At 39.1% G+C, this 18,801-nt stretch overlaps 1 protein-coding gene across 1 annotated transcript in view; it reads left to right on the forward strand.

Moving 5' to 3' along the window:
• Positions 1-18,801, forward strand: part of INO80 (INO80 complex ATPase subunit) — a 69,010-nt gene that overhangs the window by 28,271 nt on the left and 21,938 nt on the right. The window contains exons 19-26 of the mRNA XM_075152158.1: positions 456-541; positions 1,528-1,695; positions 2,145-2,278; positions 3,096-3,163; positions 4,656-4,749; positions 5,886-6,063; positions 11,554-11,694; positions 16,953-17,178. Of these exons, the coding sequence (XP_075008259.1) occupies positions 456-541; positions 1,528-1,695; positions 2,145-2,278; positions 3,096-3,163; positions 4,656-4,749; positions 5,886-6,063; positions 11,554-11,694; positions 16,953-17,178 (1,095 nt within the window). The remainder of the gene's footprint in view (positions 1-455; positions 542-1,527; positions 1,696-2,144; positions 2,279-3,095; positions 3,164-4,655; positions 4,750-5,885; positions 6,064-11,553; positions 11,695-16,952; positions 17,179-18,801) is intronic.

Genomic DNA, 18,801 nt, shown 5'->3' on the forward strand with positions numbered 1-18,801 from the left:
CCCAGAACTTTGTTTTTACAGGTTATCGTAAAGACTGCAGTTGTCTGTCAATGCAGGATGCCCTGTTTTTGTCATGCTGTAATTTTGGGAGACGAGACTTAAAACTGCAGTGATCTCTTTTCATGAATTAGCAATGTCTCATCTGATACTTTCTTATTCACTAATAGTGAGTTATAAATTTAAGCCCATATTGTTCAACCCAGAGGAATGTAGAACACATAAAATGCTTTAGAAGTTCATTCTTTGAAGCAGATCTTTGGATTCATAAGTTAAACAGTGTAGCTTGGCACTCGTTTAAAAAAAGAAAAATCAACAGAGAAACGCCAACTCTGCTATAAGAACTCATATGGGGGGAAATGGCTGAACAGTAAGGGACTTAATTTGTAGTAGAACACCATATAGTTTTCTTCTTTGGTGAAGTAATTGTTCCTTCTTCCCTATTCCCTGTATTTCAGACCAGCTATCCCGCTTGCACATGATCCTGAAGCCTTTCATGTTGAGAAGAATCAAGAAGGATGTGGAAAATGAGCTGTCAGATAAGGTGAGAAAAAGTATTTATCTGAGATGAGTATTTCAACTTTATTGTCATAGCTCTGTTCTCTAACCTGATTTTTGCAAACTCATTTGTTAGTCTGCATACCTGAAATTTGATTGTAGACCTTTCACGGCCCTTCAGTTTCTGGCACTGTGTCCCAGCGATCTCATTAGATGTGAATGTAACTGAAGAACCCCTAATTAATAAACTTTTCTCCTAGGGAAAACATTTTGTTAACAGTTAAAAATAAAAAATCTTTAAGCCTGATTAAGTTGACAGAAATACCACTAATTGAAGTGAAAGAGATTGATACAACAACGATTGGGTGATAAACATGTCCAGATCTCTTTGTGAAGGATTTGACATGGATTTCAGATTCTTTCTGCTTGCTTGTAAAGAGCAAGAAATACATAGTGGCAACATCATACTCTTACCTCTTGTTAGTCTCTTAATTTCATGTGGATGTTAGCAATACTGGATGATCTTGTGGTCAACGTCCCCAGGTTTTGGGACCACTGGCTAAAAGTCATCTACTTTGTCCTGATGTGCTTATTAATTTCAAAACTAGAACTTCCCACAGATGTTGTTACGTGATGCACTTGTCGTTATCATGGGCTCCTGACACCTGTTTAAGATGGCTCTAAACGGGTAGCATTTTAACAGTAGGATAGTAAAATTGAGGTCAGAATTTAATCTGATCAGCTGCAGACATGATGTTTTCACAGCTTCTTGAAAATCTGTTTACTTAATTGTGCTCACATACTTTTAAAGGTCTGTCTCCTACCTCATTACCTAAGCCTTCCAAAACACACCTATCGGTTAAGTCCTTCCCAGGTTGGATCCTGAAATACAGATATGAATGCGACTGCCTATGCATGTATTTTTTGAGGAAGTTTTCCTTAAGATATGTTTCTCTCTGCTTTGTGTGTACTGATGTGGTCATCCTCCATTTCAGAAATAGAAAAGGCTAAATCTTCATTACTATTTTGCAGATTGAAATTCTTATGTACTGCCAGCAGACAAGTCGACAGAAACTGTTGTACCAAGCTCTGAAGAACAAAATCTCTATTGATGACCTGCTGCAGTCCTCAATGGGCACTACTCAGCAAGCACAGACCACCACTAGTAGTCTCATGAATCTAGTCATGCAGTTCAGGAAGGTAAGGCTATTTTAAATAATAATTTTTAAAAAGTATAATCATTCATTAGCACAGAACTAAAACATAGCTTCTAGAAAACACTATATAAAAAAAATTTCTGGCATAGGCAAGCAAATTTGCGTGCAGTTCAGTTGTGTTTCTGATGCAGTGTAGCATGATGTTGGGGTAGAAGAACTTTAGCCAAACGGTGCATGCATCTGCTAACAGATTTGGTTCCAAATTGGTTGTTGAAGGAAATCATTCACTTGGGAAGAAGAGGCAATAGCTGTTAGGTGAATAGGAAAAGATATGATGCAGTATTCAAATTTGAGTAGATATACTAAAATAGCTGTGACAAACTAATCAAATTAAAGTTTTAGTGATCAATAGTCATAGTTGCTTTGGGATGTAAATGCTGCATCGGGTTAAATTAATTCCTCCCAGGGTTTAACGTGCTCTCTTTCTTATAGGTGTGCAATCACCCAGAGCTGTTTGAGCGACAAGAAACTTGGTCTCCATTTCACATCTCCCTAAAGCCATACCAGATTTCAAAGTTCATCTACCGTCATGGACAGATCAGGGTCTTTAACCACTCACGGGACAGGCAAGCCTACTCCACTTCCTCTCCAGCTTAGCATATTTAGTGTTATTACTTAAACTTATTTTAACTTTCTATGTGCTAATTAACTCCCTTACCTGATGTACTTAAATGACGTTGGCCAAGCGATGCACTCCTAGTTTTCTTTCGTTCATTCAGCTGTTAAGGATCTGATATCTGATGCTTTTTGTTGGTGGAACCCTGATCATCAAATATCCCTTTGATAGAATAAGAAAGTCAGGAAAAGGAATTTAGAGTTGTTGCTGATGATGTGTAATAGAATTAAGCTTTAAAAGAATTGTTAAAAAACCTCAAAAACCCCTGGTTTCCCTTCAGTGTGTTTTCATGTTTAAGGAAGCTATCAGTATCTGTCTGTTGTGACATGGTATATCATAAGCGTCTACTAGTGCCCTGACAGATTTTAATGCTTACCTTGGATGAATAGAAGCTGCCCAAGTGCAGTTTGCTGTTTTCTCCGACTGTGGCAATTCTTGCTTAATTTCGTTTGCGTTCAGTTATGAAAAATGCTCAGGGCAGAGATGAGAAAGAGAGAAAGATGTTTGAAGATGAGACTAACTGTTCTACAGCGTAAAATGCAATTCCAGAACAATGGTGTGTCTCAGTGTCAAATTAACAGTAGTGCATGTGGACTGATGATGCTTTTCTCTTACTGCCACGCGATTCCAGATATCCAGAGTGCTGAAATACTTACAATGAAGAACTGAATGGTTACTCTGCATTTTCTGCTGATTGTGTGATTGAACATTGTATGTGTTAACGACTTCTTAGTGATTTTGTTTGGTTTTGTTGCTTTCATTTTCAGGTGGTTACGGGTTTTACTTTCGCCGTTTGCACCAGACCACGTCCAGCAGTCTCTCTTCCATAGGAAGGGTAGGTTTACAGTCCTGGGAAGCAGGTTGGGTTGCACACTTGCATGTGATGTTGTAATACGTCTTATTCAGGGGGAAGGACTGAGAGGCCAGATCAGTTAGTCCTCTGAGATAATCTGATTAGAACTTGTTAGAATTCTGTTAGCATTTGTACTTACACATATATTTCATTTGCAATGAGGAAAGGAGGGAAGCAGCTGGAAGGATAATCTATGGACGACTTGTTATTTAGTCGCTGCTTAATCCTACTGCAGTCTCTTGTTCCATTCCTTCTGTCTTGTTTTAACTTGCTTCAAGGGATTAATGCTTTCTTTTTAGTCTAATGTGAATTTTTCACAGATTCAATTCAGAGAAATCTTGGATTCATTTCAGTACATTCTGTATTGTATGTTAAACTGCCAACTTCTCTTTCAAGTAAAAAGTAGATGAGATGCAAATGACTCAGGATCTAATCAATGAGCAAAAAACCCACATAAGCTGCTTGTATTGACACATACAATTTATTATTATAGGTGATTGCATTTTTTTCTCTAAAAAGAGCTAACTAGATTGCTCAGCTGCTTGGGTGGGAAAAACTTTGGGAGAAAAAAGCCAAGAGAGATACTGGCTGCATTACTATGCTGAAATCTGTTAGCATGGACCTGTTCAGCTAAGCAAAACCCTTTTCAAGTAAGAAGAACCAGATGCAGCTATAGGAGTCTGCACTTGTCTGTAACTCTCTAACTTTCGTATGTCTTGCTAATTATTCTGGTTTCTGTTTGTTTTGATATCCATAATAGGCTTTTTCTTGGGGACCTTTTTTGGCATTCCATAAAAGGAAAATAATTTTGGGAATATAATCTTTGTGTAGCAGTTAAAAAATAAAAAGATATGAATGGTACTGGGGATATGCAGTGCACATGGGTGGGCCTGAAAGGCTTTCTTCTTCAACAGTGGAACATATCTCTTTGGCTCCCCATCCTTCACTGCAGTGTATCCGTCATCCTCACTGTATCTGTTGTATCCTTGTGCCCATACTCACATTCCCCTACCAATTCCTACATCTCCTTCCAACCCATTTGACTGACTGACTGGGTAAGAGGGAGCATGTTTGACAGGCATCCTGAGGTATGTGTGTTCTGGTCAGCTGTCTGGCAGATACGCGTTTGGATTCGCAAACGTGCACGCTGCCTGTCGATTCTTAGTAGGCGAAATCAGTGTCCTTACTGGCTGCATGGTTTTCTGGCCTAGAACGTATTTGTCTTTCTTGGTAAATGCCCTTCTCTTGCCCAGACTGGAAAAGGAACTGGAACTTGGAGTCAGGCAACAGCGATACAGATTAAATTTTCAGTATTTCTAAGAGATCTAGGTCAAATTAGGATCTCCTGTTTATTTACCTAGATTTGTCATATGTCAGAGAATATGTGTCTTGAATTGATCAAGTAAATTTATTGTTTCCAGCTATGAGTGTCTGTGAAATGTGTTGGCCTAACTTCAATATTTCTGTGACATAGGCATCAATGAAGAAAGCTGTTTTTCTTTCCTCCGGTTTATTGATGTCTCTCCAGCAGAAATGGCAAACCTCATGAATCAGGGACATTTAGCCAGGTGAAGACAACTTTCTTTTTTCTCTTTTACTAATTATAGGAAAAGTACAGGTGATGTTAGAGGCATCTCTCTGTAAACCTGCGTTTTCTATGCCTCCTAATACTATCATTTGTCTATTGTTATCTAATATTATAGCAACTTCTAGAGTGTTCCTCCAGCTATAGGGCACCATTATGCAAGGCAATTTTTATGCCTCTGTCAAAAGAAAACCTCTGTTACAAAGATTTGACATTGTAAATACACAAGATGGTCAAAGGGCAACAGAAGCATTTGCTTAGGATCACACTGTAGGCTGCTGGCATTATCAAGCGCAAAATCCAGACTTTTGAAGGCCAATTTATTGCAGTGCTTACCAATTGCACTTGAGCGTATGTTTTAACACACGTGGAATAAGCTTGTGCTGTGATAGTTGTTCTTCAGCTCCGAGCCATATCGTCTACTTTCCACATGTCCTGTTTTTAATATGGAATGGAATTCTAAGGCGTAGGCTTAGGGTAATGGATTTTTAGCACCGTGCCCTGTATTATCTTGGAAAGGGAGGTGATCTCTTTAAGTTATAGTACTCTGCAACGGACAGTACTATTGACTGAAGTTAGATGGTGACTGTAAGAAATCTGAGATTAAAAGCAAGTCTTTATTAATCAATAAAGGTGTTTTACTTAGGGCTTTGTAAGTGTAATATTCTTTTATTGTTGTGGTTATTTTGGTCTACTGTTTCTTGTCTGTGTTTCAGTAACATAATACAAATTTCTCTTGATCTATCTGAATGATCTTTATGATAAAGTCTGCATTCATTATGCAGGTTGTTATAAGTAATTTGTATATGGAGCAATTTACAGAGAAGTCAGTGCAATTTTAAGTAGTAATTAACTCGGGTTTGACCCTTTTAAACGAAGGGCTTCAGAGTGTATTCTGATTTAATCATTTAGATTTAGTTAAGCCACCTTAGAAAAAATTAAAATAAGAGTAGTGTAGTTGGAAGATGTCTAGCAAAAATTACTTCCTTTAAGTTAGGACACTGTAAGCCTGAAATTCTGAAAAAACATTTGTGTCAAATAGAGTTACGTTGTAAATATACTCAAGCCTTTCTTTCACAAAGCAGTGAATAAATGTGTACCTGCTGTGTTTTGTTTCAGATGGTTAGCTCTTTTCCTGTCTCTGAAAGCATCCTACAGGCTCCATCACATGCGCTCCTGGATGGAGACCGAAGGGGAGAAACAGCAGGGGTCACATTGTCTGAGGAACAGGGATTTCTTGCTTGATGTAAATTTCCCGCTGTCTTTCCCTAACTTGCACAGCTGCACTTTGCTGCAGGTAAGCAAAATTTCTGTGATGTGGAGACAGTAGCAAATCCTCATGAGTGAGACATGATGAAAACCTTTCTATCCTTATAAAATAGAGGAAAACAAACTTGGAAACAGGATGACTTTATTATCTGGTTTATTAGATATAGTTAATAAAGTTCAGAGTGCTGAACAGAAAAATAGTTTGACTGCTGTCTTCCTCCCATGTGGTGATACATTTCAAAACTTGCTATAAAAAACAAATCAGTTGAATTAGAAGTCTTAAAAATACTACTGAAGCAACAGAACTACACTCATGATTTGTCAGGGATGGATTCTACAGGTAAGCTTAAGAGTTTTGTAATGTTTTTCTACATGTAAAATGCTTGTTTTCTGACTGAAACCAACTCTCTTCTCAAATTCAATACATTGTTGCAGCAACTGGGGAAAGCAGAGACTTCACCCTACCAGTGTTTCAGAGTTTTGGTGGACAAGCATTACCAATGGTGTCTTTCTACTTTGAAATTTGCTTCTGCTGCTGTCTGGTAGACTCTAAATATGTTCATCTTACTGTGTAATGCAAGGTCATTTTCTCTAATCTTTTGCCTGGGATGTGTGTGAAGGTTTTGTCTTTTTATGACTAAATTGCTGTTCATATCCTGAGTTAGGTTCTAGCTCCATTGATTCGTTTCACTGGGAAATAAGTTCACAAAAGTGCTAGCATAGAGTCAGGAAGGCATCTTAGGGCAGTTAGCAGATATGCACTACAAAAATCTTTTCTGAAACAGTGAGATCGTGCCAAATTTCTCTAGGGAATATTGCTTCTGTTCATGAGTGTGGAAGGGGAAAGGAGATAGCCAGAATTCAATTGAATAGCGTGTAGAGGAAGTTGAAATTGAAGACGCATAAGCAGTAGGAAACCAACCTTGGGCTTGGTGTCATGTTTTGCAGCGTTAACAGCAAAGCCAACAAAATGAGTCCTCCTAGTTATCAAACAAAGAGCAAGCCAACTGAGCGTGTATGCCAGTTAACTCTGGCTGTGCTGGTGTTTAAATATTCTGTGTTTCCATGTCTAGCTTGCTAAAATGTCTATGCTATATGGATTGGTTTTCAGTTAGTTTTTTTAAGATTACATTCAGCTGTTTGTATACTGACTGTGTAATGCTTATCTCTGAAACTATTACTGTAGCTCTGTCCTCTCGTTGGTATGGTTAAGGAAAACTTGGGTGGTGTCAAAAATGTTGCAGTAAAGGAGTGGACGATGGTATCAGAAATTGTATGCACTTATGGAAGGTGGCATTCATTTTTACATACGTAGAAAGACAGTCTAGATTTTCACATGGCCTTTGGGTTAGCGTGTATAAATATTAAGATGAAAGTCATTATATTTTCTTAAAGAACAGAAGGTGAGTTAACATTATAGATATTAAATATGAGATGTGGAATATGCACATGTAGGTTTTAATATTAACAATGAAATGTAAAGCAGACCCACCTGTACCACAACCTGGCAAGACTTAAATATATAATTTGGTTTCTCCAAATAATTTCTGGTCTTTGAGGAAGTCATTACTTGTGTCTCAGGGGGTCCCAGTGCTGTGACTGCATGTAACTAGTGACTGGTGTAACTAGTACCTTTTACATAGAAAACAGCAAGCTGAGGAGCAAAGTTCACCAGTGCGTGCAATACAGCACATTTGTGATAACCCCAGTAAATCTGAAGGAAGTTTAGCCCTACAGTTGTGACAGATTCTTTAGAACTGTTTTCTAACCTGCATGCTAGACAAATTACCACCTAAAGTCACTTTAAAATAAGCTATGTTTGCAGAATTTTGTTTGCACAGCTTACATATAGAACACCTTAAAAAAAAGAAAAAGAAAAGCTCAAAACCAAAGGGAGAGTTAAAAAACAAACTGCCCTTTACATGCCTGTCTTCTAGCAGCACACATCATCGTGAGTGAGAATGAACTCACTTTTTTTATCTTAGCCCAAATTTGAGAAGCTTTCAATGTAAAATTCCCTGACGCTTCCTCTAGGGCTTCATAAGATAGTAACATGTAGGGAGTGAGGAGGGGGAGAAACAGAGGAAAAAGGAAATGGTATAAATCTGGAAAGGCTTTTCTTAACTGCTCAGATCAGCATTTCCGATGTAAGAGACAAACTATGAAAATAAGTCAGTAGACAAAAAAAACCACATTCATTTTTAATGGATCTTTCTGAAACTGAGCTAAAATCTGCCTAAAGATAGTATGAGTTTCTTCATGTAAACACAGAAATCCCTTGCAGTGTGAGGTCTGTTCATTCCCCTTACTCGACACCTCCACAACATGTATTAATTCGTATACATTGATTTAAATTAATATAAAATCTGATCTGTTGAGATGAGCCCTTCTCTCCTTTGCTTTCCTAATTTTCTTTCTATAAAAAAATTAGGACTGTTGATGAGCTTAAGATGCTGATAGCAATCACCCATATTTATGTGCTGCTCTGTTTGCAATATAGGAAAGCCTCTTTCAACACTTTCTTTGGATTGCATGGTTGCAGTAGATGTGTGCATTCTTATTTTTTAACAATCTTCCTCTTTGGTTCTTGGCTTTGTTGTACCGAGGTACATGATCCATTTCAGAGCTGTGGCTGTGTTCAGGTCTGTAACCGTACCCGGTCTTTTCCATGTATGTGACTGATGGGAAGCTGGTTTCCGCTGCCCCTGTTAGATCTGGTGTCTGCTCTGTTCATGAATACTTAATGGCTGCGTACGTCAGGGAATTCAGGGGGGGTGTTTCTTATGTGACCTGTTCAAAATTTGTACACAGGAAGCATGGCGCTGAACACCAGGTTAATGCCCGTGTACAAGACCTACTTCTAATACTGTGTGTATACAAAAATAATTTTTTTCTCTTATTTTGGGTACGTTCTTGGAAGTTTTCCTTTATGTTTCTTCCTGGGTACTTCTAATCGGGCTAAAGCCGTCTTCGATGGTGCTTTGATATTGGCTTCCAAAAGAGAATTAAGTAACAAACTTGCATAGGTTTGGAATTACAGTTTGTTAGCTTCCTCTCTATCCATTTCTTGTACTCTCACTTTCCCGGGAATAAAGTTAACGAACCCCTCTGACGATCAGGCCACAATCAGTATGCCAGTGCTTGCTGTCGTAAGACTTACTGGAAACCTTTTGTGACTGCATGGAATGCTGATTCCTCATCACAAAATCAGCTGCACCCCCAGTGTCTGGGCCAGGGGCGGGGAAGACAGGAGCTCTGAGCTAAAGCTGTTGTTCCGAGTCCATCTAGTAGCCTGCTGTTGCTGAGAGAAGTCACTCTTCCTCTCTGACCCTTGCTGTCCTTTCGTTACTCCCAGCCGCTGAATCCTGCCTCGGCTGATGTGGACTTGCACTGTCACATCCCTGCACAAGCTGACCACAGAAAACTTTCTATTTTCCTCTCTGTTGAATTTGTTCTCTGATTAGATGTGTAGCTAAATACTTTTGTGGAGGGGTGTGAGAGGTGATAAAACTAGCACAAGTAGTGGCACAACCGTGTCATGAGAAGGGGCTCCCCCTTTTCGGCAGCAGTGCTCTGGTGCTTTGTTGCCACCGTTTCTGGTCCTCAGAGGAGTGAGCCAGCGTTCGCATCCGTGGTCCACGACCACCTACTCCCAGCCTTGCGTTGCCCGCTCTGCTGTTTCAGCACATGGCCTGTTTTACCGGCTGGTGAAACAGATCACAAAACTAACTTGGAGTGGAGGGTTTGTTTTCATCTTGATCAGCATCTTAATGAGTACAGACAGCTAGGCCAACAAGAAGGGGCTCTGCAGGGACAGGAGAGAACATGTGAAGCAGTTGTTGCTTAAGCTAGCATTACTGATAAAGAATTGCCAGCTGAGTACGAGCCTGTTTTGGGATCACTTCACATTATCCAGTGTGGCCCAAACTTTGACCTGTGCTTTTTAGCCCTGCTGAGCGTCAATGAAAGGCTATTGTCAGCTCTTTCTGCTCTCACCTTTTATATAGCGGAGCAGATGTTCAGTCAGAGAGTATGAACTTTCTTTTTGCCAGCTCCAGACCACGAGTCACACTGGTAGCAGCTGAAAGACCCACTTATATGCTAGGATTGACGGTGTGTATTTCTTAGGTGGTGCTAGCATGTATGTACAGTACGACTATTTTTCTCCCATGTCAGCAGGTTCCAAATTATATGTGCTAGCCATCTGCATATTGCCCAATGCATCTACATCTGGAAGTAGAAAGGGCGCAGAGTGCGTGATCCATAATAGACCACTGCTGTGGATTTTTTCTAGCATTTTTTGACATAACGTAGGAATGTGTATATCCAGTGTATGACATGATATACAAGGTGTCTGTTTCTGTACCCTAGTGTTTAGAACTTCAAACACTGGGATTTTAGAAAATTGGGAAGCTGTGTAAAATAAAAGTAGCATGCAATTAATTTTGGTGCATTAGGAACTGGGGCAGAACAATTCTAAAGCTTTAAATACTGTTTACGTTTTACTGAAATGAAATGCTAGAATTGTCAGGAGGGCACATCCTGTGATCCTATGGCAGTGAGAGGTATACCTCTTAATGTTTCTGTTTTTGTTGCTTGTTTCCTATAGTATGCAGAATAATGCTCTGCATACCATAGGAAGCAGTTATATACATAACAATATAAAACAGTTGGTCGCTATGAATATAGAAGAGTCAGAATTAAAACTAAGTAGCAAAAATGGCTTCGTCTATAAGCAGTTTATTTCATTGTTTGATGCAGATATTTACAATAAAAAAGAAGATACAATAACTGATGCAAGCAAAGAAAATTTAGTTTTCTGTTATTTTTCTGCATAGAGTTGAGCATCTTCAAAGAGCTCTCCTTTCTTTAAACTGCAGTGTCATCTCAGTGCCCCCACTTTTGAGTCAAAATGTTTTTCTGTATGAAAAGGACTTTGATACACTTGTGGCAAATTCCAGATTTTACACATGGGTGTATTCATGTGTGTGAGTAACCATGCTAGCACCTTGAAAGGCTTCAGGATAAAATTCAGAGCCATTTTGCACAGGAGAGGAAGAAAAGGTGGTAAAAGATGAAAGTCCAAAGATAACTCTCAGTTAGAGTCTTAATTTTTTTCCCTGCCAAATTTCATTTTACCCATGCTTCAGAATACATAAAGGAGTCGCTACAAAACAGCTTGAGGGTCAGACTTACTAGAATATTCCCGTACTTCCTTCATTAAAAAAGCTAAGGTCAAAAGGTTCAAAGAAGGAAAAACTTGTTTCTGGTTCCAACTGAGCGTAAAGGCAAGTATTGATACAACCTATTCTGATTTCAACCAATTCAGGATTTGAATGTTCTGATAATTACATAAAGATCCTGTACGTTGTCACTGCAGCAGATGTGTAGTTTCCTTTTTCAAAGAGAAATATTTGGTAAATGTCCTTTGTCTGTCTTTCTCGTGGATGGTTACAAGATTTAAGAGGAGTTTTTCTTTATAGACGTAGTAACTTCTTAATTTTAATTTTGTTTCCAGAACCTTGTGTTCAGTAGCCCCTGTAAAGCAGTTACCGGCTATTCAGATCATGTCATACATCGAAGGAGATCAGCTACCTCATGCGTACGGTGCTGCCAGGTGACTGAGCTGCCGTCCTTCCTGTGCATAGCCAGTCCACGGGTAAGTCCAAGCGAAGTTGTAAATTATGTATTTTCTATTGTGTTTTAAATCTTGTTAGAATTGTGTCTTAGGAACAGGATGATCTATTACTTTCTTTTGGTTGGGTAAAACTGTTGTGAGGATATCCTTTTGCTACCGTATTCAATAGTGGGTTTTTTCATAGGGGAAGTGACTGTAATGTGTACTGAAGGGAAAAGGAAAGTTGTAAGATGCACCCAACAGGAGTTATTCTGAGATACATAGATTTCACTTTCTCTCCTAATACCAAAAGCAGTAAAATTATAGAAAAGATTTGTCAGGTAGATTATTCCCCAATAATCTAAGGGGGAGATGTAGGTATGATATGAACAGAATGGGGTGATTGTTTGGTCAACTCTGATGACAAAAGGGCGCTGAGGAGCAGCAGTGCTTTTTTGAAAAGGATGTTCATTTTCTCTCATTGCTTCATCTTACGCTCCAAAAAGGAAACACCAAATTGCAATATATAAGGATTACTCAAGTTGGCATTTTGTAAATCTTTTGGATCTTAAGTGTGATACTGCTTTGGGGTTGTCCATCATCTATTAACGGAAGTTTGAAATTACTTTAGCTGAAGTTCCCTGGGCTGACACAAGAGACCTTCATAAGTCTATGGCTATTGTATTCCATGTTGTTGGATCTTGACAAAGCTGGACAAAATGTACTTTTATTATCAGACCATCCAGACGTTACATTCTTCAGTCACTGTTGATGTTACTGCTTGATCAAATGGGGCCGCATGTGCAATTATAGATTTGCGTCTGGAGAAGGGTGGATGGCAAGTAGGACTCTGTGCTTATTACTCACATGCTGCTGCTCGAGCTGAATTCATCTCTGCCTGCAGCTCTAGGGGCCAGGAATCCAACTGAACTTCTCAAAGTCACGTATTACCTCCCAATCATAACATACTACCTGGTTCAAGAACAAGCAGTTATTCTGAGAGTAAATTGTGAAAACCACTTCTCCTTCAGATTCCTTTGATTTGTCACTCTTTGTACCTGAATTTGCATTATGGATGAAGAATACGTAGAATACTTCCCCTACATCAGGAAGGGAGGAGACGGGCTTAGAAGGCTACATATGAAGGGGAAGGCAAGGAGAGCTCGTATCTGACATTTATTCTAGTGAATAAAATTTACTTGTTTTGGCTTGGCTGGTGTATAAAAATGATTAAGTGGAGGCATGGCTTTTTGCTTCTAGGAATACAAAGGCTTAATTTTACGCTTGTTAAAAACTTTTGGCAGGAGTGTTGAAGACCTGAAACAGCAGAAAGAGCACATATGTTCTCAGAAACTATAGCCTTCTGTTGTTGTTTGACCTGTGATGCATTTTGGGAAGTTAATGGAGCGAATGACAGAAATAGGAGCGTATGTTTATGTAGCAGTATGGGTTGGCGAAGGGGAGTTAGTGTTGTAGTTTTCTTTCTATGCAGGCAATTTTCTTGAGTACAGATAGGTCTCAGTCACAAAAAAAGTAGCTTGGAGGATGGATCTTGTATTCTCATTAAGAAGCTGATTAATTCAGTTTAGAGTAATATTGTTTGGTTTAGTTTTAACAGATCCCAGTGTGTCAGAGGTATTGTGGTGAGAAGTGGTTTTGGGCATCTCACAACATCTGAAAAGTTAACTTTGCATGGAGATAAATGCAGGAAGAAATTTAACAATTACCCTAACTAAACTAAGTTATTGAGTTTAAGGTGGCAATGCATTCATATATCCCTATCACTATTTTTTTTTATGTATTTCTGAACTATGACTGCTGCATTCAATCAATTTGACAACAATGTGTTAGCATAGGAGAGTTTGGTACTAAGGACTATCCTACCTTTTGTTACGAATAAAACCACAGAAACAAACCTGGGAAGAAAAACTTAAACTACCCCATGACAAAAAGGAGAGAGGAGCAGCGTGAACAAGCTTGAATGGAAGATTTTTTTGATCTGTTTCAGAAATGTGTTGGTTTTTCTTGTAAGGCCGTGTAAAAGATGCAGAGCTTTACCCTAGAAGTGTGTGTGTGCATTTAAAAAAGTGTGGAGCTGACAGTAAAGATAGTCTTATGTCCTCAGATGTCAGTCAGTGTTACACAGGCTACATGGGAAGATTAGTTCTTGTTAATGTAGAAATTGCACTGAGGCACACACAGAGTTCATCTCAAGATTGTCTCCTACTGGCTCTTCCTTTAGGTGAGGTATTACTGAAATGTAGCTTGTAGAATTTTGTGATGTGACTTTGTTTTTCTTTTAAAAATCCTAGTGTACGGATCGCCATATTGATTTCAGTAGCTACGCCACGTTTCTGTGTCAGAAATTAGACTGCTCTGTTTTGTGTGTGGTGGCTGCCTATCCTAGGTGTCCTGCAAATAAATATGACAAGTTGTCTGTGCTTGAAAGAGTATTTGTTCCACTCTATCCAGTGTAGAAATACAAACTGAAATGTCATGGTTAGTAGTGTCCCTTAAACAACCTAAGTCTGTACCATCGTTTGCAGTGTACATCAGTGTTCAGGCAACAAGACTTGCTTGCATTTTGAATTGAGAGGTTTTGCCCTCTCCCACAAAAGTCAGTCTTATGCTTTGACTGCAGATGGCAGTGCAAGATAGCATCGACTCCGACGGTATCTTTTAAGTAGTAGAAATGTGTACAAAGTCTTCGTACGGTCCCTTTCACTTTGCAGTGTTTCATGTGGCCGTGTATATAGACCTGTAAGCCAGTCTGGTTTAAAAATAGCTCTTGGCATCTTGTAAAACGACGACTTTACCATTATTGCTAAGATTTTGTACGCTTTTTTGGTTTCATTGGGATATGTACTGTAATTGGGCTCATGAATCTGTTTAAACAATTGTTTGGCCCTTGCAAAGAGAAGTCTCTGTCTGTGAGGTGAATTTATTCCTATAAGAAGAGCTCCTGTAAAACAGGAATGGACCACAGGCTTCCACCCAGAAGATCTTGCTTAATACCTTTTACTTTGAGTTAGATGGTAAATGTTCAGAGAGGAGCAGCCAGCGTCTACGATACCAGGGAGTCTGTCCTGAGGTGTGGATTGCTCCCTTCACGTTACAATTCGAAAGTACAATGTTTTAAACTGTGGCTATTTCAACTGTTTTATTGCTTACCATTTAGTTAAGGTGTTAAAATATTTTCATCTGCATGATACAATTTTTTTTTTTTATATATATATATATATAATTCTCAATATGTAGCAGTTAATTATGTCACACTAGAGTAGGCTGGAACAAAAAATTAAAAGCCCTTCAAATACATACAAGCTTTTCACCTGCAGTACAAAGATAGTTCTTTTACTGTGTTTCATGTTTCAATTGTCCCATTATCACACTAATTCCCTCCCCTACTGAATTCTCCAGAAACTCCACTGCTTACTGTTCATCATCAAACCTTACCGACTGCTGTACTGTTTCCTCCTACGCAACTCTGCCTCCTTTTTTAAAATGTAAAAACTTTCACAAGTTTGATTTCCTTTGTGTTCATTTTTATTTGTTACATTGCTTTTCATAGTCCCATAGGTAATGTCATTTTGCACAGTGTTAGGATTCATGACAATGTTTTTAACCTAAATGAATTTACACGGATTTTTTTTTTTTTAATTGTACTTCTGAAATAAAAGCAACAATGAATTCTAGAGTAATGAGATATTTGCTTCCTATATTGGTGAAGAAACCTACAAAGCATTGCAAATGTGTAACTTTTCTCTGCTATAAGCCCATACTGTAAGGTTAATTGTCTAATATTAAATTTTAGTTTCATTTTTACATGATTTTACAACACATTATTAAGTCTCTAGATAGTATGTGAAAGTTTCTACTAGCTTTCTGTTGTAAACTTGGTTATAAATAGGTTTTGGAAACACTTACCTTAGAATGTTGGCCTAGAACAGACTTATATTCAGAAAAGATAGGAAGAAGTTGGCGATCTGCATTTTATTGGAAAGATTCTTGTGCTAGATAGTGAATTGTTGTGTGTTTATATTTGTGTGAAAGTGTTGTAATTGTTGTATTTGCTTTGGATCATATGGTTTAACTCTTGGTGAAGTATCTAAAGAAAAACCCAGCAGAATGGGCTGTCCTGGTATGCACCATGGCTCAGTTAATGCTTTTGGTTTTTATTACTTCAGTATCTTGAAGTTGTCCCTTACCCTGGTAAGGGAGAGATAAGAGAAAGCTATAGATTGTATAAAGGACAGCCTTGTCTGCTGGAATGAGCTCTTTACTGGAGGACCTCACAGCCATTGGGCATATAGCTGTTTGGCTAACGTGGACCTTCCACTCTCTGTGCGGATTTGGGAGGATGGGGCAGAGCAGGGCGAGTTAAAGTGATGGAGCCATTCCAGAACAGCTCGCATGGCATGAAATCAGAGTTCCCGTGTTTGCAACACTGGTCTGTCCAGCTGTGTTGTATGTACTGAAGCAGGTAATAGGGCAAGGGATTCATAGCATGGCCAGAAAAAAAAGATGATCATCCTGTGCTCACTTGCACTGTTTCTGTGGCTCAACTTCTGTTCAAATCGGCTGTCAAGCCCAAGAAATGCGCTGTTCCAAAACGGGGCTGTTTTCCTGTTCTTTTTTTTCCTTTCTAATTTATGTATCTTCCTAATTTTAAATTATCAGATGAATTTCTGTTAGAGATGATATGTAAATATCTGCTAGGTAAATACTTGATTGTGAAGGGCAAAAATAAAAAAAAAAGAAAGAAATCTAGGCAAAATGAGAGGTGCAGCAAGGATATTATTCTTTTCCTCTCAGCTTTGCTATCAGTTGTGTAGCAGTTGGCACAAGGCATTGTTTATCAAAAAGCAAATAGTCCGTGCCTGGTTGTTCATAGGACTTTTTTTGTGGCGTGGGGAGATGTTGCATCTTTGCTTATTTTAAGCCCAGCCTAAGATTGTTTTCCATTTGTACGTGTCAGTAATGATTTGACTTTGGACATTAGGAGAAATTTCTTTACTGAAAGAGTGGTCAGGCCTTGGAACAGGCTGCCCAGGGAAGTGGTGGAGTCCCCATCCCTGGAAGTATTTAAAAGACGTGTAGATGAGGCGCTTAGGGACATGGTGTAGTGGGCATGGTAGTGTTGGGTTGACAGTTGGACTCGATGATCTTAGAGGTCTTTACCAACCTTAATGATTCTATGATTCTATGACTTTTAAAATCCTGTGGGAAGGTACCTGATCTGGGGATTTGGGGATGAAGGGAAATCTGAACAAGAGTATTGATTATTATTTTACTTGTAGGTAACAGCTGTGCCACTAGAGTTCTACTGCAATGACCGAAGTGCGGAATACGAGCGCAGGGCACTAAAGGAAGGAGGAAGTCTTGAAGCAAAGCAGTGTGTACTCAATGGAGCCCCTGAGCTAGCAACTGACTGGCTGAAGCAATGCTCCCAGTTCTTCCCAGAGTATCCAGGAGGGCTGTTAGGGATCAGGCCTCAGAACGGCTGGTCTTTTATCAGGATACCAGGTAGGTTTGGAGATTGTCATGGAACGGAGATGAGATAAATAAGGACGTCTGCTCTTTGGTGGTAATTATGCTTGGTTATGGTGCTTTTTGAGGGGCTGGGGGTGCTTGTGTGTTTGTTTTTCCTCCTGAGTTAAAGTTAACCCTGGTATCTTAAAATACACTGTGTATACATCCTCTGTCTGGAGTAAAGCTGCCGATGGATACCGAACAAGCCTGATACAAACTTTTCTAATGCTTACAAACCTCTCTTAGCATGTCAGCCCTCCAAATGATGGTAAAGAGATGGATTTGCTTACTAAAGCACAGTCTACTCTCACAACCAAATACTATTTTGAAGTTGGAGATAGGAAGATTACAGGAAAAGTAACAGTCATACCTTGCCTCCTAGCATGTTGGAAGACCTTCGTATTGACCTAAGAGATCTTTTGTTGGTCTTCCTAGTGAAAGGATAAGCATTACCTGTAGCAGTCAACCATGAGAAGGACGGGTTTGGGGACCAAGTTCAGAAGAAATTGGCCTGGAAAACAAGGCATGAGGGATTTACTGAGTTTCAATTGGAATAAAGAAGACTTTTTCATATTTCCTGATAAAGTGGGAAAAAGGTAGCAGTGTATTAGTAAAGTAAATGCACTTTATTTTTTCTTAGAACTAGACTAAAGTAATCCAAGGTTTGCTAGAATTTGATTGCCAATACTGCAGTGACTTTCATGGGCCGGACACACTCTAGCTGTCGGAAGATGGTCCTGAGCAGTTAACAGAGTTCTGCAGAAAGTACTAGAGATCTGAGAGATAGCCAAGAGGAAAAACAGCTTACACTGCCAGATGCTAAGTTATTCCCAGACCCTTTTGGGTCAAGGATGTTTGGCAGGGGAAGTTAGTACAGTAAAAGGAAAATGGCCTTTTGCTTGCTGCAGTCCGGTTTAAGAAGGTACCTCCTAAGTACTTGGAGTCATTTGAAGCACATGCATGTTTGTTCCTATGTAATGGAGAAACCATTTTGGATGAGCTTGCACTAGATTAATGTTCAATGACAGTCGATGATTTTTATAGTTTCTTCAGGAATTCATTGAATTGTTTATCAATTATTTGGAAACAGAAAGTGAATTGCTGTAGCAGAAAGGAAGGAAATAGTGAAGGAATAAATTAAGGTAGAAGGCATGGATAGAGAATGAAGAAAAGTAGCCGATGCAGAATAGAGAGAGGGCTGTAGTCTCTTGAGAAGACTTCCATTTTAAACTGATGACTTTGTCATCAGCAACGATTTGTAGAGGAATAAAAATGGGGTACAAGAAGCTTCCAGGAGTGAGTGAATAGGTGCAAGGTTAGGCAAATTGTTGTCAAAGCACAACACAGAATTTGGTTGAGAAGGTGGGTGGGATGAGTGTGTTATGTAAAGCTGGCTTAATTTAGGAGGTGTTGGAGCTAAAAGTGGATTTGAAAACAAGTAGTTTCGTACAGCTCTGTTTTAATTAGGTGGAAAGTAGCATTCAAACCTAAACTTATTCTAAGAGAAGAGGGCACATACCACAACAGGACAGCTGTGTTTATACGTGCAGGAGCAGGCACAGTGCATTGCAGAAAGTGACTGATGTGCTGAAGGAGCCATTTACTTGAAGTCTAGCA

This window comes from Calonectris borealis, chromosome 5, assembly GCF_964195595.1.
Source record: "Calonectris borealis chromosome 5, bCalBor7.hap1.2, whole genome shotgun sequence".
Classification (NCBI taxonomy): domain Eukaryota; kingdom Metazoa; phylum Chordata; class Aves; order Procellariiformes; family Procellariidae; genus Calonectris; species Calonectris borealis.